General features: G+C 31.1%; 4 protein-coding genes and 1 long non-coding RNA gene across 6 annotated transcripts; 2 read left to right on the forward strand and 3 right to left on the reverse strand.

Moving 5' to 3' along the window:
* Nucleotides 1-473: 473 nt before the first annotated feature.
* LOC107364513 (chromobox protein homolog 5) lies at nucleotides 474-1,840 on the forward strand. Its single transcript, XM_015931893.2, has 3 exons — nucleotides 474-631; nucleotides 790-1,048; nucleotides 1,191-1,840. The coding sequence occupies exons 2-3, from the start codon at nucleotides 846-848 to the stop codon at nucleotides 1,579-1,581; spliced, it is 594 nt and encodes a 197-aa protein (XP_015787379.2). The 5' UTR covers nucleotides 474-631; nucleotides 790-845; the 3' UTR covers nucleotides 1,582-1,840.
* A 466-nt stretch (nucleotides 1,841-2,306) lies between these two features.
* LOC107364504 (uncharacterized) lies at nucleotides 2,307-11,006 on the reverse strand. The gene is made up of 4 exons (XM_089266302.1): nucleotides 8,991-11,006; nucleotides 7,520-7,629; nucleotides 5,794-6,088; nucleotides 2,307-3,838 (listed from the first exon to the last, which is right to left on the reverse strand). The coding sequence occupies exons 1-4, from the start codon at nucleotides 9,211-9,213 to the stop codon at nucleotides 2,442-2,444; spliced, it is 2,025 nt and encodes a 674-aa protein (XP_089122428.1). The 5' UTR covers nucleotides 9,214-11,006; the 3' UTR covers nucleotides 2,307-2,441.
* A 3,191-nt stretch (nucleotides 11,007-14,197) lies between these two features.
* Nucleotides 14,198-15,422, reverse strand: LOC149094426 (uncharacterized). 2 transcript variants are annotated; one of them, XR_016200998.1, is made up of 3 exons: nucleotides 15,172-15,422; nucleotides 14,912-15,110; nucleotides 14,198-14,712 (listed from the first exon to the last, which is right to left on the reverse strand). It is a non-coding gene; the product is annotated as an uncharacterized LOC149094426 (long non-coding RNA). The 2 variants fall into 2 exon arrangements; XR_016200997.1 differs by having other exon boundaries at nucleotides 15,167-15,356.
* An 802-nt stretch (nucleotides 15,423-16,224) lies between these two features.
* Nucleotides 16,225-16,977, forward strand: LOC107360515 (venom protein 164-like). Its single transcript, XM_089269522.1, has 3 exons — nucleotides 16,225-16,315; nucleotides 16,392-16,467; nucleotides 16,643-16,977. The coding sequence occupies exons 1-3, from the start codon at nucleotides 16,268-16,270 to the stop codon at nucleotides 16,804-16,806; spliced, it is 288 nt and encodes a 95-aa protein (XP_089125648.1). The 5' UTR covers nucleotides 16,225-16,267; the 3' UTR covers nucleotides 16,807-16,977.
* Nucleotides 16,978-21,313: 4,336 nt separating this feature from the next.
* LOC107366106 (uncharacterized) lies at nucleotides 21,314-23,168 on the reverse strand. Its single transcript, XM_015933678.3, has 5 exons — nucleotides 22,799-23,168; nucleotides 22,532-22,674; nucleotides 22,274-22,451; nucleotides 21,868-21,938; nucleotides 21,314-21,699 (listed from the first exon to the last, which is right to left on the reverse strand). The coding sequence occupies exons 1-5, from the start codon at nucleotides 23,017-23,019 to the stop codon at nucleotides 21,542-21,544; spliced, it is 771 nt and encodes a 256-aa protein (XP_015789164.1). The 5' UTR covers nucleotides 23,020-23,168; the 3' UTR covers nucleotides 21,314-21,541.
* Between the last annotated feature and the right edge of the window lie 150 nt (nucleotides 23,169-23,318).

The raw sequence follows: 23,318 nt of genomic DNA on the forward strand, positions 1-23,318 counted from the left end.
TCCATTAGTTGGGGTTGATGGTTAACATGATTGAATTTCTTATTATATTTAGAGAGAGAGACAGCTTACCTCATATGAATCATATGTGACTTTAGCATCTAAAAAAGTGATACAGTTGAATATTAAAAATAATCCATTAAAATGACTTCATTATGATAAATAATTCAAATAATTAACGGTTTGGTTTACAAAATGTTAGGCAATATCAAATATTTTTGTGGAACTCAAGTTAGCGAAGCTTGAAAACAGTAGTTTAACAGGTTTGAGGGGTTAACACTAAATGTAATATGTTACTTTTCAAATAATGTTATTGCTGGATCATCTATTTTTAATTTGTAGGAAATTAAAAAATCTACTATCTAATATAAACAATTGGCACATGTTTAAATTATTGTTAGATTAAAGCATTGACCAGTGAATGGTCAGTTACTGCGTAGTAGATTGTGTAACAACCCCTTTTACCAACATAAGATAGTTTCATGACTGGTTGTTGCTGTATCTATTTATTAATTTCGCTTTTTTCTATTCGTTGATTCCAATAACCTAATTTTTTTGTTAAATTTTATTTTATTTTGATAATTATCATCTAGTTCTTGTGTTTATCTGTGTTTATCAAGTATAACTTGATAAGGTAATCTTATTTTTTCATCTTCTTTTAAAACTGTTTTCCTATCTTTGTGTCTTCAAATACCGCCAATCTTTTTTTCTCCATTGCATTTCTCCTTCTATACCCGAGTTTATATTTTTACACATGTTTAACATGCATTTTCTTTTTCTCCAATTCTCTAGAGATTTGAAAAGTAACTCAAGATTATTGGAATTATTATCTTTGAAAGGTAATAAAAATGAAAAGAAAAGGTAAACGTACAAACACATCTCAATCCAGTGAAAGTGAATGGATTGTCGAGGAAGTCGTAGACAAAAGGGTTACTGAAGAAGGTCGAGTTGAATATTTACTTCACTGGAAAGATTGGTCAGAGTCAACGTGGGAACCAGAGGAACATCTTTCTTGTTTCGAATTAATATCTAAATTTGAAGAGAAAATCAAGTAAGTTTTCAGTCTCACAAGCTTACATTGTCTCGTTGTCTTGTGAATTATTCAACTTTTTATTCATCATGCCTCAGAATCATTGTTCAGTTGACTCAGTATTTTTCCTTCATTTTAACTTATTTGCTCTCATCTTTTTTAGAAAATCGGGAAAATCGACAGAGTCAAATGGAACAGAAGTTTTGGTAGATAAACCAAATACAGCTTTGAATGAAAAGATTGGTGTTGATAACGTGATGTCCTCTAATTCCTCTGTATCAGATGATGCAATGAGAAATCCGCCTAGTTCTAAAAAGAATCAGTCAAAGCAGAATAAAGCAGGCTCTGATAAAATTATGCACACCATTGATAAAAGTTTAGTTCCTGATAAAGTCATTGGTGTCGTAAACAATAGCTCCGAAGGACTTTTGGTCAAAATGAAGTGGAAAAACAAGGAAGAAAAGGACTTGATACCTTCATCAATCGCCAACACAACTTGGCCGCAACTTGTAATAAACTATTACCAACAAAGAATTCGCTGGCAAGAAACTTAAACTAAAAAATTCTTCAGTGTTTTGTTTTTCCCTGCTTAGTGTTTCATTTTAACCATCTCAGCTGTAATAATTCAAAATGACCACGGAAACTTTCACAATCCGTGTGATTTCGTTAGAAATGCGAAGCAAGAAACTCATTCATATTCTTGAAAAACACACCAAGAAAAACTCAAAGAGCTTCGATTTTAAAATTCACTGTTGATCATATTTTTAAAGCTATTCCAACAATAAACAATCATCTTGGATCTTTTGAAATTCACATAATGTGTATCATTTCGCCAATCTCATATGGGCTAGCCATTAGCTCGAAATTTGAAATGATGAAAATGAGCGAATTGAAGACCTCAAAATGCCAACATAGAGCTCTCATTCTTAATACAGACTGTACTTAATACAGATCAGCAAGAAAGCTGTGTTTCGGTGGCACTGTTTTCGAAAGCGTTGATTCTTTTCGCTTGTTACATTATTGGTAGTTGCGTTTCTCGTATTTCGTTTTAAAATTGATTGTACTCGACTATTTTTAAAACGATTGGCTAGTAACCGACTTTTTTCGTGATGCCGATACACATGTTGCTCATTAAATCTTGAAAAAAGACAAGTTTGTTTAAGAAATATTTAATAAACTATATTTATTTAAATTAAATAATTAATAGAAACAAAAGTTGAAAATGAGAGTCACTTTGAGAAGATGAAAAGCTTATGAGTTGAAAAAGGAGGGAAAATTAGATGATATCGATGGTGGTTTGTTTTGATTTTTAAAAAATCGATGGTAAATTTTTTTGTTTGATTTCTCAATTTCCATTGTGAATAATTATAATAATTGTGAACGAATAAAATAGTTATTACTTGTTATTCTAGTTTTATCTTCTTCTACCGAAATGATGGAAACCGTGTGGTGGTGGTGGTGGAGGTGGAGGGGGTGGATGGTGTTTCTTTTGTTTTCCATAACCAACTCCTTTTTCTAGGACAACACCAAAGACAACTTTACCATTTAAGTTTACTCTTGGCTTGGGTAAAAGTGGTAACAATAAAGTTTTAAAAATACCAAGTGGACTGGTCATTACTTGGCCACCTCCACCCACTGGGCCACCTCCAAAGTGGAAAGTTAATCCTTTTGCTGGTGATGATTCTTGATAGCCACCAGACTCTTCTTCGGGTGGAACTTGAGATGCATGGAAGTCGAGAAGTGGAGCACTTTCTTGAGCTACATATGACTCTCTGTTATTGATGAATGTTGGACGAGGGAAATTTTCAGCGGCTAATTGATAATCACGACCAACTTGCTGTCCATTTGGTTGATTTTGGTGTCCCATTTGATAACCTTGATTACCTGATTGTTGAGGGCCTAACACTTGTGAGCCTTGATTTCCTTGAGGAGGTCCTTGGATATGAGGATGGTGATGTTGTGGTCCTTGATGGTCTCCATTAAAACCTTGGAAATGTTGTGGACCATAAGATGACACATAAGTTGGATTTTGTTGACTTGCAGCAACCATCATTTGTTGGTGTCCTTGTTGATGGTGTTGGTGCTGCTGTTGATGCTGCTGTTGCTGTTGATGATGAATTTGAGCTCCATGATGTGATCTAAAATGACTTGGCATTGGCCCATGACCCATCCTTGATACCATATATGCTGGATGATGTTGCGAGGCTGAGGCCATCATATGTCCACCCTGATAACCTTGTCCATTGAACGATCTTTCCATGGACCCTACGTGTGCATTTTTAGCTATTTGTTGATTAGCATTGGATGGTGAATAATTATTGGTGTTTACATTTTCTTTGCCTGTATTTTCAACAGTCTCTATTGGTTGAGCAGCAATCAAGTTGGCTGATTCGAAACCAGGTTTCTCTGCACTTGAACTTGTCTCAATTGAAAAGATTCCCTTTTCATCGTCAGATCGTTTTGATGCAATGGAATGGCGAGCTAAAAGATGAGCAGCAGCTAACAATGTATCTGCATCTCGGGAAAACGCTCCTGGTTCATCATTGTAACGATTCCGTGGTGACTGAGTACTAGTTGTAGTTGAAGGCTTTGGTGTGGTTGTCTGTGTAGCTGAACCTGATTTCTTTGATTTATCGGATAATGGTGCAACCACAACAATGTGTGGGGAGGAACCTTCACTTTTCCTCTGTTGAACTAATCGATCGATTACTTCAGCCACTCGAGCACCAGCACTCTTTTTATTATTATTTGAATCGGTTGACCGATAACCTGCAAAACTTGGCTTTGCTTCCGAGTTTAATGACTCTAAACCTGTTGATGAAAAAGAAAAAGAAATAAGTGCTCAGTCAAATGTTGGTCAATATAAGACATTTTTGTAAAATTTGAATCGAAGATCGCAATCATACTAAAAAGAAATAAAATTTTCAAAAACTCAGACTTATTACAAGTTGCGAGTGGAGACTGGGTGGGTTTTAAGGACATAAAAACTGAGTCAACCTGTCCATCGCTTTATATACAGTTGTGAAACTAGATTTTCTCATCAAAATAATTTTCTTAATGTTAATTCATGAATAAATGTTTAAACAATTACAAAAATCAATGAACAGTCTCAATAATTCCTACTCCTAATTTATTCAAAAAAATTTAGCCAACTGAATACAATGTATGAACTGAATGTATATTTACATTCAATTCACATAGAAGAAAAACCAAGTCCAGCTACAAATCATCGCTTAAATGGTGAACCTTTGCCCAGAATTTTATTTTATTTGAACAACAGATCGCTCAATATAATTATGTCGATCTCACCTACTATTTTTGGCGTGATCAAATATCAGTAAATAGTTGAAAAGATTGTCAACACTTTGGATAAAATTTCAATTGACTGAAAAGTAAAATCAAAAGGAAAGCAGTTTGATGAAGAAACCTGACTCCATAATTGTACAAAAAGCGATCAAAGTTTGAACTTTGAATGCGATTTTATCGAAAATAGTTGATCATGAAAAATTTTTAATTGCACAAATGGACTCAGTTTTTACTCCCTTATGTGTAACCCGATTATGGAAGAAGGAAATTTAATGATGGTCTTGAAATTAAGTTAATTCAATGTTAATGATTTTTCTTACTTTCTAATAACAAAAGTTTGCTTTAATGTGGTAAAATATTGATGAAACTAATTTCTTTCAGCCTCATTGATCATGCAAAACCCGTCCAATTACAAGGGACGATTTGATAGTAATTTATGAACTGAACAGATTAGAAAAATTGAAGATGAAAAGAGATGAAACGGAAAGATCTTGTTTGCACGAGCGCTTTGACTCGTGAATCCATTGATGCGTCCCAATAAATTCACTTGAGATGTGATTATTAGCAACGTGAGCACACCCTTTGGCCTCCTTATTACTCTTTCATCCTCAACATCATTAACTGATTGACAGAAGATAATTATAAGCAAATGTGTCTCATAAGCAATCAAAGTCACAAACAAGCTCAACTCAAATTATAAAACACAATAAACCAAAATCAAGTTCAAACACTGGTCACTATGCAAAGGATTGGAATCACTCTTCAAATAAAAAATACAAAAGACTTGGAGATAAAACTGATTAATTAAATTCCAATAACTATATTTAAAGTATAAAATGATTATAAAAACCCAATAATGTTGAACCATTTTCATAAACAGCTGAAATTGATCTCAATTTGGATTGCTTCAAGCAACAGATGAAACCATCAAAAAAGGTTAAATTGAATGTCATCCTAATGTTGCAATGAAAGTCATTATACTGATGATTAAGTCTACTTTCATTTTTCATCTTTATTATTTCCAATCAGTTGAAATTAAATTTGATGGCTCTTAAGCAGTGTTTTGCTTTTTTATTTCTTGCCATTCAGTTATGTGTGAGAAAAAACGCTCTTAATTGTTCATTTTGACGGTAAACGAAAAGGTTGTACAATTGATGAACAATATGTGTATTTATAACTGAATTAATGTAACAAGGTGAGCGAGTGAATTGAAAGAGAAAAGGTAAAATAAAGAAGAATCTGCGATATGAGAAAAAAAAGTAAACTAAGCAGAGCGAAGTAAAAACCATTATAACAATCAGCTTTCACCTTTAAACTAATCAATGATCCAACATAAGGAAGACTGAAAAGATGATGAATAAGAATTGGTAGAAAAAAAAGATTCACCAACTATCATGAAAGCGAAACATAAACGATGGAAAATATGAATTGCGTTGAAATTGAAATGGCAATCAACTTACCGGCAAGAAAGTAAACATTGGCATTGCGATTGTCTGAGTTATCTTTTGCTGAGGTTGATGAAAAAGATGACTTGATGTGACTTGGTTGGTTCATATCGTCTAGTTTAGATTCAGCTATTCTGGACTCTTTGCTCATTCCGTTGCGATGAGCGGTTGATATTGATGAGGATGAAGAAGGTGTAGATAGTGAAGAGGATGATGAAGATGAAGGTGAAGATGAGAGGCGACTTTTAGCATCACCAGGTTTAAGGTCTAAACGATCGATTCCAAATTCATCTTCACTGCGAAGTCCATTCTAAAAGGATTAAAATATTGTCATTAGAAACTTAATGTCAATCAATTTAGATCAAAGTTGAAGGTTTACTTTGGGTTTAATTTGGTTATTAATGTTACTTTACAATTAAATGATGGTTAAGGGTGAAAATTATACTTGATTGTGACCTCAATAGATTAACATAAATACAATAATTGCATTAATGATATTAAAAGATTGGCAAAATGAAGACATCATTTCATTTTTTTCAAAATTTAAATATTGATTCTATTTCATATTTCAACTCAATTTCAACCAGTCATTAAATTTTTGAGCTGTTTTGAAGAGTAGCCATAAAGGGTGAAATTGTCTTGAATTGAGATTCTGTTTTTTCAATTTCCCAATGAATTGTTCAAGATTTAACCTTAAGATGTTAGTCATTTTTGGGAAAATGTCACTTTCGTAAAAGGTGATTTGAAAGGGTAAATGTAATACTTTCTTGGGTTTATTATTAAAATTCAAATGTGCTAATCATTTATTATCTTGACTTATCATGAGGCTAATTTTACCCTCTCAGGATGAAAGGGTGAAACAGCAGAAAGTAAGATTGACCAAAAAAAGTAAATGTTGCTTGACCAAGCAAGTTTGGCTTTTTTTCTTCTTCTTCTTTCTCATCTTCTGGTTTCTTTCTTACAGATATTGGTGATCATGATGAGAGTGATTTTTGAATGATAATACGTCAATAGCCGGCTTAGCTGAACTCACCCCTAACCCAATAATATTGGGAACGGAAAAAAAATATCAACCTTGCAACAGAAATGAAAGCTTCAGGGTAACCGTTAAACCAGTATTTATCATTATTATTATTATATGCTTATAAATATATATATAAATAAATAACATGTAGATGGATGAGTATTTATATTTATAATGAAATGAAATGAGCAATGAAAACGTCTAAACTTGACCTGAAAAGGGGCAAAAAATTTCTATTTCAAGTTCACTAACAGGTTCAACTAAAGTCAATTTTACTATTAATATTACACTTTTTCACCATTCTTTCCCTTGTTTATCATCAAGATCATGTTATAATAATAATAACATTTTAATAAACTAAAAATTGGTTACATTGATTGTATTTCATTTTGATTCACCAAACGCTAAACTCATTTTTACTTACTTTCAATGAAATTCATGTTTCATGAAAACCTGAAACTGAGCTGGGTTAATTTGATTTACTTTCTTTGAACTATTTTGAATCAGTAATCAGTTTCACTTTAAATTAACAAAATTAAAACCAATTGTAAACATTAAATGAATCTTTTAGTATGCTGACATCTAGTTAATTAAGATGTTACTAGGACTAAGATTAACGGCTATAACCAATGACAACCAGATTTTAAACCAATCATTTTTAATTATGTAATCCCTTTGGTTTTTAGTGACAAGTTCATTAGCTTTGAATTAAAATTAATTAGTTGATCTTACCGAATGGAATCGTGATGCTGGACCAGATAATTTGAATGCAGATTCCCTTCTTGCTCCCATTACCACTTCAGCACTTACTGCCCAAGCTACAACTCCTAGTGATTAAAATAGGGAAAAGGTTAATTCGAGGTAAGATTTAATGTCTTTTCGTTTTGTTTCATTGTAATTAGATCAAGTTTATCTTTTTGCGTGTTTATTTGCTTATAGTTTCAATTAGTTGGTCTCTTGAATTGCCTTTTCATCTTCATCTTAAACACTACTAATTGTCCTTTAAGTACTTAAATAATTTAATAACCTTTAACAGCTTAAAAGGCTACTCATTTCTCATTTCTTCATTCCATTCTTTACTCATCAAAATTGCCTGTACCAATGAGTTTTCGTTTTTGATCAACTGGTGACAATTTAATGTATAAAATTGTTGTATCACTCAATTGTAAATATATTTGACTGTCACTCTATTCTGGTTAAAATTCACATTCTTCAGTTTGCGATTACTTCACTTGCAATTTTCACTCTCTTTTTCGTCTGTATTTACCTCAAATCATCATCATTTTTGCTTTATATTGACAAGTATTTTTGATCTTTTTTTTTGTTATATAATTGTTATTAAGGTAGGCAAAAAGTGGTGAGAAAATAAGAAAGAAACTATTCAACGCAATAACAATCAGCAAAGCGAAGTGTTTACAATCACAATAAATGCACACTTTTCCCTGAAAGGTGATGGTGATGATAATGATGTAGACTAAATGATGACTTCTTCATCATCTCTCACCCTTGTTAACCTCCTTCACTTTTTTTCCCTCATCCTTTTTATTTATCTCAATCATATAAGCGACAGGAAATTTAGTGACACAATTAAGGTCAAAACCTTTCTCAATCTGATACAGTAACAAAAAAAAAATCAAAACATTTCCAATCATTTTGAATTAGCAATCCAAATTCATAAAATTGACCACTTATAATCAAATCTAAATCACCATAACAGAGAAAATCGATCGTCAATTTCCGATAATCCAACGTCGTCATTTTCATTGAATGTGTCTTTTTGTTTTCAAATGATTTGATTATCAAATGATTAACCAATAAACCTAATTATCGGCTAATTTTCCAGTTTCAACCTAACAAAATCTTGCATAACCCATTTAAACTGCAATACCTAAAAAAAGACACTTGTTTTATTATCATTATAAATATTATTGTTATGATCGTTGATTTAACAATTATTGGTAACATTTTAATGTTAGCTAAATAGTGTAGCTTATTAAATTTTGTTAACATACAACTGTAACTATTAAAGAGGCCATTAAACGTACTTTACTATCAATTGTTGTCTTGACTCTAATAAGAAGTGAAAAAAGGATTAATTTCACAAAACTAATTCTTTCATTCTTTTTCTCTTTCAGATGGTACCAATGAAACTTGGATCGGTAATGATGATTGAACGATTAATATTTACCTATGATGGCTGCAAGTGCTGGCAATAAAAGACCTAATGAAAGTATCCATCTCATTCGTGTTTTGGCTTGTTCATTGGATGCATCTGATCCTGGTGTTGATCTTCCAGCTGAAGATGGTGATCGACCACGGTGGTGATGATGGGATCGCATGTGTGAATGATGTCCATGATGGTGACTTCGACCACAGCTTCCCTCTGCAATTAAATTTGATGGTCGAGGCATAGCAGTTGATATTTGGTTGATTTGAAGATAAAATTTTCAATGGTAAAGCAAACAGTAGCAAAAGGAAACAAATGAAGGAAAATTAATATCAAGACGATAACTCAATATTTAATCCTTATCAGCCGCACAATGGACGTTTGATTGTTGGACTTTTTTTCAATTCAATCCACAATTTATTATTCAAAATTGAAGACAATTAAACAAAGACACACACGCATTTTAATAATGAACAAGTGTACATATGGCAAACAATGACAAGTGGACAATTGGATTAAAGACCAAACGGAATCCTACATTCGATGGACAAGAAAGAAACAACTAAAAAAGGTCGATCGAGAGAAAGAACCAATCGATGATGAAAAGTGTTTAATTAAAAAAGCACATGAAGTAAAAGTTTAAATCCAAATAGTGACCATTGAACACACAATAAGCCAAATGAGAAACTTGAAGAGTCTGGTCCGTTTAACGTTTGATTTGGTTTGAACGATAAGTTACTTTAAACTGACGGACAGAGTGATATTAAATCTAGAAGGATGTTACCTTCATATTGACTTTGGGTTAACTTAAAATAGAATCATCATTCAACTCTCTCTCGCTCTTTCTCAGCCTCATCTTCATCATCTTTGACTCTTCCTTCTAAAGTCCATTTAGCCTCTCTCTCTCTCCATCGTTATTCATCCCCTCCATCCTCATCATCATGGACTCATCTTGAAGACCTACTTTTAAACGTTAACCTCTCTTTTGGCGATATTGTGTCACGGCATTAGAAAGAAGGAGAAAAGAAAGATGATGAGAAAGAAAGGAAAGAAATATTTACTCTTACTGATCATCAAAAAGATGATCAACTGTGAATTAAGATTGAATGAAACAAATCATAAATTGGGTAAACAGTTATTTTACTTCACATGAGGCTAATCTCACTGCGATAAATGCTGATCATCATTCATTGATTAACTCATTTCATATAAATTTAACCACTTTCTCTCTCTTTCTCTCTTTCTCCTTTCATCACCAAAATAATATTTAAATTTTGTAAAATTTTCAATCAACTCCAATCATTGTTTCATTATAAATATGAATTGTGATCTAAAAAGCAATGCGATTCAAGTTGTTTCAACTTGCTTTAAACGTTTAACTCTGTAAACCTTTTAATGTTAATGGTTGACATTGTTTTAATTTTTTCCCATAATTTTACTCTAATTAGATTAAACACAATTAGACAATTAAGAATGTACTTTGAAACAGTAAAATAAGTAAACTGAAAAATCTGCTAATCAACTGGATCAATTGAAGTAAATAATGTATTCACATTAATTGATTAAATTGAGGTCACAATCGAGTTGAGCAAATCACTAGCCAATAATTAAGTTAATCAAAGATTTCAACTGGAACATAATTAATAACATTTAACAGGAAACTTGGCGATTAGTGAATTAAGAGGAGAATCTTCATTATTATTGTCAATTGAACAAAACAAATGTCGATTGGAAAACAATTCAATTAACAATCAACGATTGACTTGATTGGTGAAAAGAAGATGTTAATGATTTTGATAATGATTTTAATGGTGAATCTGATGATAACCATGATGATGATGATAAAGAGGAAAGTTGAGAGGATTAAAAATGAGGATAACTTGAAATGCTACTGAAAGTTCAGATTATCTGTGCCGATGAACTTTCGCCATTTCTTATAAAAACTGACCCTTTATTCAAATGGCCTTAACCTTGCCTTTCATTCGTATTTTAAGCTTAATGGTTAATAATAAACGCAATAGCCTAAAGTCTTGAAAAAATTAATTTCGTTCTTCTCAATACATATTTATATTTCTTCTTCTCGCATTACAATCAAATTGTTGGTTAACAGTTAAAGACACTATCAATTAGTTGTTGATTGTGATACAACTTCAAGTGAAAATTTATCTATTCAATGATATTTTTAACATTTCCAAATGATAAACATTTGCCGTTTCCAGGTTAACCATGAATATGTTGAACCCTTTTTATGTTGCTTTTTGTTTTGTTTAACCATTTTTTTGATCACCTTTTCTTGATCCTCAATTGTTCAACTCGCTTGATTAGTGTCAATTTAATGGTAATTATGATAATTATGGACTTTCATTATTTCCATAATCGGATCAGATTATTCTTGACTTTCACTGTTTTTGGTTAGGATTGATGCAACCAGACAACTTGATTTCAATTTAATCACTGTTGGTTTCAATTTTAGTTTGGCACATTTTGAGACAATTTAAAGTAATTATCATTAATTAAGCTGCAATATATTTCCACTTTATCATCATTAGAGTTCAAGTATCCAATTTGAATGGTAAAAGACAATGTTTTTACACCAATAGACAATTGGAATTGAAAGGATAAAATTAGATTCAAATTTTTCCTTGTTTATTGTTTCAATTTAATGGTTGCTTCTTATTTGTAATTTATTTGGCCATTTTTAGACTCTACTGGTCAAGTAAAACTGATAGATTAATGTAAATTTAATGATGGTCAAATGGGCTCAATGATGGGCTCAATTTGTTTGGGTTAAATGTTTGGGTCACTTTGTTTAGTCACATTTGATTGACTAAATTGTTGATTTTGTTGGACAATATAAAGTCTCATATTGTTTAATGGTTTACAACAATTTGCTGGTTAAAAATGTGTTGAAAATTGAACCTTGATCATAATAAAGACTTGTAATCACAATTTTAAACGGAAAAGTGTCATTTTCTTGGCTTTAAGGTTACTTTCTTCATTTACTGTAAGGTAATCTAGAATGACAATCTATTAATATGTGTATCTCGAGACACACTGTTTACAGGCAATGATTAAAGTTTTAAAAGATGAAGATGAGGATGAAAATGATGGTGAAACGGGAACAATAAATGAAAATAAGGTCATTTTCACTTGTATTCAAAAATAATCAGGATTTTCAGGGTTTACGAAAGGAAGGAGAAACATGATGATGTTGACGCTGTTGATGGTGATGATGTTAATGAGGAGTTACAATAAGAGATGAAAATTAAACAGAAGCAATCAGAAAATTATGAATGCTCTAAAATAGATTCAGCATTGTCATTAACCACATGAAATTGGACTTGTCTTTAAATTTAACCACAATTAACTTTCTCCAAATTTGACCTTTTCCGTTGTCTTTTTTCCATACAATAACATGCAACCCAAAAGTTAGGAGACGTTGACTAAAATTTCAATTTAATGATTGAAAAGTACTTTTTCTTTCAAAGATTCCAGCCTAATTTTAATCATTAAAACCTCTATTAAAGTCTCCACAATTAAGAGAGAAACACAGAATCAAAGGCTTAATAGTCACAACAATTTATACCAATAATTGCAAGTCTGTCGGAGGGAAACACTTCATTAAACCAGAATATTTGATGGTAATTACCTTTTAATTTATCACATCTAAATTTAGGAAGAAATCAGACAAAATGAAGTATAATTGTAAAATCCATTGGTTTAATTGTAGTTGATACAATTGAGGAGAAACACTAAAATACTTTAATTGACAATTGAATAATTAAAAGATAGTGAACTCAACAGTTGCAAAGGTTAATCTTTAACCGGTAAAATCGCAACACATGATCTATTAGTGAATAAAATCTCCCAAAGATGGCTCCAAATTAGCAACCAGTTTTTAACCTAAAATTAAAATTATTGGAAGCATTAATTTGAATCACTCTATTAATTGTAATTATTTGTGTTAAATTATATAGATTTTTAGATAATAAAAGTTCCACTCGATAGATCTATTCTTCCTTCCGATCATGAGCTGAAATGTTGGTAAACAAAAGAAAGAAAAGCTTAAAATGTAACAATTTTCTCATTGCTATTGATATCCATTGCTATCTAAATTAATGATATTGTATTGTTGAGATTTTAAACAATAGGAAGGACCAATTTCAACGAAAATAAACTAATCAAGATGCTTTTTAGGGACTAATTGTCAGGTTGATTAAGATGATGAATTAGATCAAGTTGTTACTAAACGACAAATTAAATTATCAAAATGAAGAATCAAGATGAACATGAAAACTGATGAGCATTAAGTTAACCATCTTTGAAGCGTTATTTACAGTTGATTGGCTTACAATTTAGTCCATAATTTTGACAATGATTGTGTTATCATTTAGGTCTAACAAATTGCCAGCTATCGGTTAAGATGGTAAAGATTGGCTTTTCATTAATAGATTTTCGTTTAATTTTCGTTAATTAAAATGGCTGGTAATGATTGTAATCTGGTGAATTTGTCTTCTCATTTTACTAAAGATTGTTGAAGGTAAAATGACTATTAGAGAGACAGGTACATGGTTGAGATTGAACTTTGAAAATGAGTTGAATTATCAAGCTTGATTAGGATTGGTTAAGTAAAACAAAATTGTAATTTGAAGTTGATCGGTCAAATATAATTTCCTGTTAAACCAGATTCAAGTTGATCATCATTATTAACCCATTGAACAAACAAGATGTTGACGCTTACTGGATAACCAGTTGTAAGTTAGTAATGTTATTTCACTACCTTTAACAATAATAATAATAACAATTATCACTGCAGGGAATTAATCACAGCACAGATATTCAAATGAATATTAACAATAATTATCAATTTTCAGCTAAACTCGTTTCCATCATCAGTTTATTGACTTTAGGTTTACTGTGAAATGTTGATGTAAAATGTAAACCGATAGCAAGCTGAACAATCAATAAGAAATTGACGGCAAATTTGTTGATTTGATATGAAAAAAGGCACAAATTTTCAGGTTTTAGGACAAATAAATTTTCTCTTTTTTTGCTCAGAGTCTTTGGATAAATTCTGGATGAATAGCAGATGAAATTTGCAGAAGACACACAATCTAAGTCCATGGCAGCTTTAATAAGAAACATGATTAGTTAAAAACAATATTCACTTACCGTAATCACTGGCATAATCCATCTGAAAGTTATCCATTATCAGTTATTTGGATATATTTTGACTTTAAATGGTGAATTTATTTTCAGCAATTTGTGTGTTTAACTAGAAGCGGTAAAATACAATGGATTGGCATGGCAGTTGAAGAGTCCGATTTATTTCAGGAAAACACTGAGATTGGTTGAGATTGATTCCATAGGTTTACAATGTTTTGTTTGAATTGAAAAATACAGCTGATGTTGACTTTTCCATCAATGTTAGCACTGAATTCAATGTTAAATCACTTAAATCATCCGAGTTAATCAACAGAGTTAATCCTGTGATTTGTTGAGATTTGCACAGAAATTAAGAGACTCGGCACAGATGATGTTCAATGTAACAAGAGTGTATCCAAAAGGACAAGGATGGAGATGAAGACGGAAATGATTGGCTACGAGAAGCTAGAAAACTGGATCTTCTTGATTCAGTTTAACCCGACAGGTAAATTAGGCTGGTCCATGAAGTTGATTATTAAAATTGTGTTTAAAAGGTAAAATGTTGATGCTTCTCTTTTTTTCTCTCGGAACTTGATCACTACACCAATAGGTTGAGTTGAATAACAAGTTAACGGGATTATATTGATGTTGTTGATGATGATGATAAAGACGTGCAAGGTAATAACAGTAGTTGGGTTAGCATGTAAGCAGGTAAAAAAAGGTAAAGAAAGAGAAGAAAAGTAAGAAAAAGATTGTTGTGATGAAAGATGGAGTCAAAGATGGATGATAGTTATTACTTGCTCCTTTTTGTTGTTCATTCCCGCCTTAAGGTGATTAACATTCACAAGTATATGAAAAACTGGAAATAATCTTGTGTCAATCATTTGCATAAATTTGTATTTGTTGTAATTTGCTCATTGTTAATCGTTTTTTCACTTGTCAATAGCACAGCTGATTTAATTTGATGGTCAATGCGTGAGTTACAGATTTGGAAACCTGAAAGACAAAAGAGTCATTAGCTTTTCAATGAACATCTTTTTACTCACACTCACCTTACATTATGAATTTATTATTAAATTTAGACCTAATGACCAGCATTTTAACATTCAATCTGCAATTGTTGTGCAAAGTCATGATAAATATCAATCATTGGATCGGAATCAGAATCGCAATTTTAGCAAGAAATCGTGAATGAAGAGGGGAGGAAAATGTACAAGAATCTAGAATGGAAAAGGTTCAACAAGAGAAATTTCCATGAAATTTCAGTGCTTAATTTGCAACAAATATTACCGACATTTTTTACCATTTAAACTATCAATAACAATTGTTTTTAATTGTCTCAACTGCTTTTGTATTGCAAGTTTAATCTAAGTACACGTTATGACATCTATTGATCACAAATCAAAGTAAAATTGTTTTTCAAAATTTAGTAATTAAACACAGAAATTGAATTATAAACAAAAATTTACCAGATTGTGTTTATGATTTTTTGATGATTTTCACCTACATTTAACTTGAAATTTTCAAAATTGATACCAATATTTTAGTAATAAAAATACAGTGCTCGATACGATATTAATAATTTGAAAATACTGTAATACTTTGTTTGACATTTAGACAATATGAATAAATTGTCAAATCATAAAACCAGAAAGATGTAGATTGATCAGAGCTGAAAAAATTTATAAATTGATTCAATCAGTAAAGAAGACCAAAACAGATCGAAATTCTGTTTTTGCTGAAGAAAACTTCAATTTATTGACATTCATTCAGGTGACTTTTTTGATGTTATTTTACTTTTGTTTTCTAGTCAAACAGAAAAATTTGGTCGATTTATATGCATTAAATTGAAAACCCAAAAACAAGTGTTAACTAACGCAGTTATCATATCTATTTTTGTTGCAAATTTGCATAATTGAATTTTATTCAAAATATTCCATTTCAATCTTGTTTTTGTGAGACTTATTTAACACAAGGTTTATTGACTATAAAATTTAATGAATGCAAATTGATGCTGCAGATGTGAAGTCCCTAAAAATAAAAGATAAGTAAATAAAACACATGTATAAAAGACGAAAGAATTGTAATTTTACACTAAACCTCTAAGTAATAAAGGTATACAGTGGAGCAGTTAAATTTCAATTGTGCTAGATATGAATCATTTTTTAGTGTTCTTTTTTGTTCTAAGTTCGATATTTTTTGTAAGTTTAACCGCGAATCTGGCGTAGAATAAACATCTAATGATATCACATTTTAATTTTATGCCTTTATTGCCAGGAAAACGATGCAGATTTGTTGTGTACAACGACACGAGAATGTGAACCAGGCTATTGCTGTGTATCGGACAATTCAAGTAATTTAATTTTCCCCCATTTTGTAAATTAAACCTTTCACGAATTACCAATTTTTTGAGATCATTGAATTGATCAAGATGTTTCTGCGACAGAGACCAGTATACGAAATGTCACAAACTATTAATAACAAACTAGATATTATCAATGATCCATGATTATCTTCCATCTCAATAGGAATGGCTATAGGAATATGCCTGCCGATTAGCAGAGAAGGCGAGCGTTGTTTCAGCAATTTTACATCAACAACCAATATTTATGCAATTTTTTGTCCATGCGAAAAAGGACTTTTATGTTTGCAATCCAGCCAAGGATATGAAACGATTTGTCAAAAACAGTAAAATTCATAGTTTTGTCAACAATTATTCAATACAAACATACTGTAAGTGTGGAAGAATAAGATAAACTGAAGAAATTATGCTAAATAATAAAATAAATTGAATAACTTCATATCTTTAGATAAAATTCTGGTCATATTGACAAAGATATATAATTTATGCAATTCATATATACTGTCAAACCTCCAATAATGTCACTTCGTGGGATTAGCGTTTTGGCTATTTTTACATAATTTCTAGGTGAAATAGCCTTTTTACGAATCTTATTTAACAAAAAAAATTAATTTTTAATTTAATTTTGAGATTTTTGATGTTTAATTGGGCAATTCGTATAATATACCCAATTAAAACCATTATTGAATTCCTTGCAAAATTTATTTAATTGAAAAACTGAATTAAATTAAATTGTTTAATTTCGTTACCATGACTTTGTGACATTTTGAGAGTGTGACATTATCGGAGGTTTGACAGTATCATTCATAACAATCAACATGTCAATGGCGCCTATCTTATGATTTGATCTAATTCCCCACAGAAAATTATTTTCATTGCCTTTTAATTATTTATATCACAATTTGATTTCAATTCAAAAATATTTTGCTTACCTTAAAATAACCTTCTTTTTCAAGAGCAAAATTGTTTTGAGCAAACCTCCCCGATTCACCATTTGCGAGATTTTAATGTTGGTTGAATAGCATATGCCTTTGAAATATTGTGCTGATAATAATTTCCCATTTATGGTCTGGAAAAGCACCAGAATTTGACTCGATTCTCAATCAGTGGCTTTGAACTTACAAACATGAGCGCATTAAAGTCAGCTATTTTGTTTCATTTCAAATGTCAATTGATAGGTGTCACTATCGATTCACTTTATTAAATCAGCTTTCTATCACTTTCGTTCAACGCAATTCAAATTCATTTCAGACTAAAATTAGAGAATCATCAAGATTAACTTTTATTTCAAATCAACCCACAAATCAACATTCAACATCATTAATAACTCTTTATTTACGTCGTTCAAAAGTATAATCATAATTTTTGGTAACAAACTCACCAAATTTCCCTTCTTGTATACAAATCATTTGTTTTTTAGTGTTTGTTTGCAATTAAGTTTGAGTTAATGAAGCTTGAATGGTAACTTGTTGCTTAATTGGTAACAACTGAAGTAATTTTCATTTACAGTTGCTTTTTAATTGTGAACTTTGTCTCTTTTAATCATTTTAATAGAGATTAAATCAAACAGCTGAGTTTACAACAATTTAGCAGCGAAAAAATCAAATCAAAATCGATTCCTTGCTAAGTGTACAGTATCGAGCAAAAAAACTGTCACTTAGAAAAACGAAGATTATTTTTCTCAGAATCGATCAATATGAATGAAAATTTTGAATTCAAAAGTTTAATTGTTAAGCTTAAATAATATGAAAAAATTAATATGGAATATGTCGACCTTTAGCCTCAATACATAATTTAACTCGTTCATCCATTGAATTTATCAAAGAAGTGAGATAGTCATGGGATAAATTGTCCCATAAATCCTGAATTTTTTGTTTCAAATCTTGAATTGAAGATATTTTCATTTTGGCAAGGTTTTGTTTCATTAAACCCCAAACATTCTCGATTGGGTTGAGGTCAGGTGAATTAGCGGGCCAGGTCAGAACATCGATGTTCGATTCATCGAAAAATTTCAAAGTTTTTGAGCTGACATGACATGGAGCATTATCCTGTTGGAATATGAAACCTTCAGGATAAAATGTTGACATTGTAGGAATCATGAAATCCTCCATTGTTTTGATATATTCATCTGAATTTATTGATTTCAAACAAATTTTAATTGGTGATTGTCCCCTGAGTGAAATTGCTCCCCAAACCATAACTTTGGGACTGAATTTCGGTCGTTGAATGGTTTTAGCTGTTCTGCCAAGCAATTTTATTGAATTTGAGTTGAGTTGAAATGAAGCCTCGTCAGAAAAAACAACATTTGTCCAATCTCGGTTCGAGTTTGCCTGACAAAATGCAATTCGATTTGCAATGTGTCGATCGGTAAGGAGGGGCTTGAATTTAGGTTTAAATCTTTTAATTCCAAGTTTTTTCAGCTCTCTACCAACAGTAAATCTACTCACTTGAGCTGAACCAAGAAAATTCAGTCGATTCGCGATCATTTGGTTCGATAAAACTGGGTTATGTTGAGCAATTCGACCAAGGCGCCGCCTAGCGGTAACATCTAATTTAGTATTACGTCCTGAACCTTTGACTCTATCCATTGATTGACCATTCATTAACCTTTTTTTCACTCGAATTACAGTTCTTGGACTAACATCCGTCAATTTGGCACATTTTTCAATATTATTAGTTATATTTTTCAATACAAAAGAAACTTCCAATCTTTTTGCACAATTTTTATTCAAATTAGCCATTTTTAGGTTAAATATCTAAACTAATATGCTTAATTTACCCTCCAAAATCTCTGTATATACTCCTTAATGATCCATGATCAAGATCTAAAAATTAAATTAAGATACTTCAAAGAGTATCAAATCCTTAACATGATTTGTGAAAGAAGAAGAAGTGACAGTTTTTTTGCTCCATACTGTACTTCATTTTTTGCTGCAAATAATATCAGCTAGACAATATATTAATCAAAATCTTATTGTTTCCAATTGTTCAGGTTAATTGGAAGAGTCGAAATACAGACATTATAATGGAAAGTTTTCATGATAAGGTCAAAGTGACAAACCAAATGTTAATTAGTAGATCAAATCAACGATTAAAGATGAAATTCAAACCGAGTCTAATAGAGTCTTGAGTTGAATTGATAAATTGATTGATTCCGAGAAAAGTCTTGAACTTAAGATTTAGATGTAAATTTTTCCAATTAGAAACAGATTTGGGTTTGTCGCGTTATTGAACTGTTTTCATGACAATAATCGAGTGTCAATTTGTTAACGACATTTGAGGAAAGAAAACAAATAATTGTCTTAATTGTCAACGAAAAAAGTCCCAAAATTTGACCAATTTCAATACAGATCGTTATGTATTTAACGGTTGCTATTACACTTTTTTGTTCAACTCGGTAAACCTTTAAATTGAATGGATTGCTTTTGTTGAGACAAAATTTTCAAACCAAAGTATCAATAGTTAATCGCTAACAGTTAACGCATTTCAACAGTAAAATATGAATTAGCTAATTCAATTGACAAAACCACAACTCAACAGTTTACTGGAAAAAAACATTTTCAACTTGAAAGTTGTATTAGTCAATGAAGCGATAATTTCCTGTAATCAAATTTGTGTTTCAATTTCAGATTGATTTCAGGTGAAAAGGTAAAGCTTAAAAATAAGTGTTAATTGTTTATTAGCAATGCAAGAAAAAAGTTAAGTATTAAAACAGCAAATTACCAATTGTCAACTGTGAATTACCCTTGAATGATTGAAGGATTTCATTTTCAACGGTTAATAAGCTTTCCATTGTAATTAACTGTTCATCAACTACAATCTTTTTGTTGCTCGTTAAGTCAATTTTTTTCAAAATTAACCCATAAACTTACATTAATGATAATCTTAAATCAATAGTCTTATTGTGTTGACTGAATAAAGCTTTATGGCCATAAACATTTTAATGAAACGAGATTTCAATGAACTTTAGTAATGAAAAATGTTGAATTCAGTTTCAGCAATAAAATGAACAATTTGTCTGACTATTTATCAACTAAAAACTGGAAAGCTATTGGAAAGTCAATGTAAATGCTCTGAAATTGACAAGGTTTGAGATTGCATTTGGCTATTTACATGTTCAGCTGTTGCTGTTTGGGTTTCGTTTACTTGTCGTAAAACCTGTAATTTCATTGATTTTTATCAAAAGTTAAGGTAAAATGTTTTTAAAAATGTCAAGTTAATTGTGATTGGCTGTACATTGATAAGGATAGAGAAAGAGAGAGGAAAATGTCAACTACTGTCGAAAAATTTGAAGGTTTTCTGTTGACAATAATGTTGAAATATAATCACTACTTGGCTATTAAGAAGGTAAATTTAGGTTGAACGGTAAAGAAATGATTTGAATAGGAAACAAGTCAAATCAATTTGATCACGAATCAAAGCACTAATTAGTTGTTTATCAATTTACATTCATTCTGAATCTCTATTTTCTTGAACCAACCAAATCTTCAATCTTTTGGTTTTCCCTTCAAGTTATTGAATGACTTCGATTTAAAGGACTTTTTCGATTATTCAACACGTCAAACTGGTCATTCAATTGATCTTTCAAACAATTTATACCTTTGTTCATTTACCAGCATCACTTAATCAATAGTTTAATCTTCAATTGAGGTTCACCTTTATATTGTCTGCCAATCAATTGGTCTCTTCCTTAAAACACACCCTTCGGATTGAACAAGAACAGCCATTCAAAGATTAAGTGACCAGGAAGATTCAATATTTTAATCCAACTTCCGAGTCAATTATTTTAGATACCTTGGAAATGATCAGATGGATTAATAAATTAGAACAAGTTAAATTTTGGATTTGCAACTAAAAATTAGTTGTTTATTTCGACTCGAGTCGAGATTTGTATTTTTTGTGATTTAAAAAATGCACTTTGTAAAAAAAAAGAGTTTTACTGAACAATGAAAGGGTCATTTAGTCACTTTGAAGGAAGGTGCCCTTAATATAGGAAGGGTGTTAAAGTATTTAAAAAATATTTAAAAAGTGAATTTTAGGTGGGATTTGGTCAGTTGTGAATTATTTAAGTGAAAAGGAATCCAAAGTACGAAGCAATGTATTTAGTAACTGGATTATCACTTAATTTTCCCTTTGGTTTAACGCCTGGTGCAGCATATAATGAGGTACATCTTTGAGATGATGGATCAAAAGCAGTAGATGAACAAATCATATTGGTTAAACCTGAATGGAAAGAGGAAATCAAAAGATTAGAAAAGGGTGTTGAAATTAAATTAAAAAAGTAATATTTATCAAGTGTATAAATAAACAGCCTTTGACCTGATTAATTTCAGATAAAAGATACTGATTATACTTTTGATGTAAGAGTTTGATGAAAAAGATGCAACTTACCTCCGAATGCTTTGTCAATGAAATTGTGCATTGATGTTTTACCCTGTTCTCCACACTCTTTTTTGATCAAGCTATTGAAAAGAGAAAGTTGAAATGTTATTTAGTCATCGAGTTTGCACAGGTTGATAATTCTCGAGTTAATTATGTTTGCTAAAACGTATATAATCAATTTGAGAATATTTAAAAAGCATAACCAATCACTAAGTTATCTCCAGGTTTGAAAGCAAATCTGAAAATAACCGGATTAGGAAGCGTAAAGGTAGGTTATTGGGATATTTTTGGGTTATTTTAAATTTAAGTTAAATCTTTTTCAAGTACCAGTACAGGTAAGCTCTTTGCTAGCTTAACACCAGCATGATCAAGAAAACTCTATTTGGGAAGAGAAGATAAAAAGTAAAAGTATTACCTGAAGGCACATCCCTCCCAACGATTGTAGGAACAACAAATAGTGTCCAGTCTATCATCCAACTCTTTTTGCTTGTTGGTTTTGTCTATGGTTGAGAGGAAGTTGTTGACACACTTTTCTCTGTAATTATTTTTCGATATCACTTTGTTAACAATGCAAGGTGAGTTGGATAAGAATTCTGTTGAGAGAATAAAAATTTAAGCATCAGAATGGTAGAAATTTTTGATTGAGAAGATGTACTTCAAAACTAGTACTTACCTTCACGAAGTGGTCCTGGTTTGCAAAATTGGTCAATAGATTTAGAGAATTGTTCAATACCAAATTCAAAAAGTTCACGTTGAAGTGGAGTTCCACATTTAGTCATGTAGTTGCGGACACAGTTGACGACATCAAGAGAGTTACTAATCAACCAAACAATAACCAACAATTAATCAGAAATAATCGAAAGGTATGAGATATTGTTTAGACATTGGTCTAAAACATTGGAATCTCAAATGACAAATTTGAAAAAAAGAACAAACTTACGTGCAAATTTCATCAAGTCCACGAGATGAAGTCAATAAATTGGATGAATTTCGGTTTGAATATTTATCCAGTTTACCAATACAAGTATCAATTTCTTTTAAATGGCAGTTACCCTTTTGTTTTCGACCTCTTCCACGAGCACGACCTCTACTGTTCCTCTGACCATCAGCCAGGGTAGAGACAATAAGAGACAAAAAGACTAACACGATTATCACACGCATTTTGTTATATGTAAGTTATTGTTTAGACAAATTAATTAATAGAGTAAACCAGAGACAAAAACCAGTGATCACAAATTGAAATGAAACAATTTTTAACCAACAAGCAAAAATTAAAAGTTACTACAAAACTTGTTGAACTGAACCAATTTTAAGAATAAGCTAAGAGTTGAACATTTGGTGAGTTTTTAGTTGAAAAGTAAAAGTGAGTTAAGAAGGAGGGAGAGCAAAGAGATAAGAAGAGAAGGTAGAAATTTGTCTTCTTCTTCTTGAAGACAAAAACAAAGAAAGAGAAGAGAGAG

This window comes from Tetranychus urticae, chromosome 1 (assembly GCF_039701765.1).
Source record: "Tetranychus urticae isolate SD_2017Ah chromosome 1, NJAU_TeUrti_SD_1.0, whole genome shotgun sequence".
NCBI classification, from domain to species: Eukaryota; Metazoa; Arthropoda; class Arachnida; order Trombidiformes; family Tetranychidae; genus Tetranychus; species Tetranychus urticae.

Excerpts from the sequence above, each read along its gene's own strand:
- LOC107364513 (XM_015931893.2), top strand. The coding sequence starts at position 846 with ATGAAAAGAAAAGGTAAACGTACAAACACATCTCAATCCAGTGAAAGT. Across the intron at positions 1,049-1,190 it reads AAATTTGAAGAGAAAATCAA|AAAATCGGGAAAATCGACAG; the intron begins GTAAGTTTTCAG and ends CATCTTTTTTAG.
- LOC107364504 (XM_089266302.1), bottom strand. The coding sequence starts at position 9,213 with ATGCCTCGACCATCAAATTTAATTGCAGAGGGAAGCTGTGGTCGAAGT. Across the intron at positions 7,630-8,990 it reads AGCACTTGCAGCCATCATAG|GAGTTGTAGCTTGGGCAGTA; the intron begins GTAAATATTAAT and ends TTTAATCACTAG. Across the intron at positions 3,839-5,793 it reads CAATGTTTACTTTCTTGCCG|GTTTAGAGTCATTAAACTCG; the intron begins GTAAGTTGATTG and ends TTTCATCAACAG.
- LOC107360515 (XM_089269522.1), top strand. The coding sequence starts at position 16,268 with ATGAATCATTTTTTAGTGTTCTTTTTTGTTCTAAGTTCGATATTTTTT. Across the intron at positions 16,316-16,391 it reads TTCTAAGTTCGATATTTTTT|GAAAACGATGCAGATTTGTT; the intron begins GTAAGTTTAACC and ends CTTTATTGCCAG. Across the intron at positions 16,468-16,642 it reads CTGTGTATCGGACAATTCAA|GAATGGCTATAGGAATATGC; the intron begins GTAATTTAATTT and ends CCATCTCAATAG.
- LOC107366106 (XM_015933678.3), bottom strand. The coding sequence starts at position 23,019 with ATGCGTGTGATAATCGTGTTAGTCTTTTTGTCTCTTATTGTCTCTACC. Across the intron at positions 22,675-22,798 it reads GGACTTGATGAAATTTGCAC|TAACTCTCTTGATGTCGTCA; the intron begins GTAAGTTTGTTC and ends TTGGTTGATTAG. Across the intron at positions 21,700-21,867 it reads CATTGACAAAGCATTCGGAG|GTTTAACCAATATGATTTGT; the intron begins GTAAGTTGCATC and ends CTTTCCATTCAG.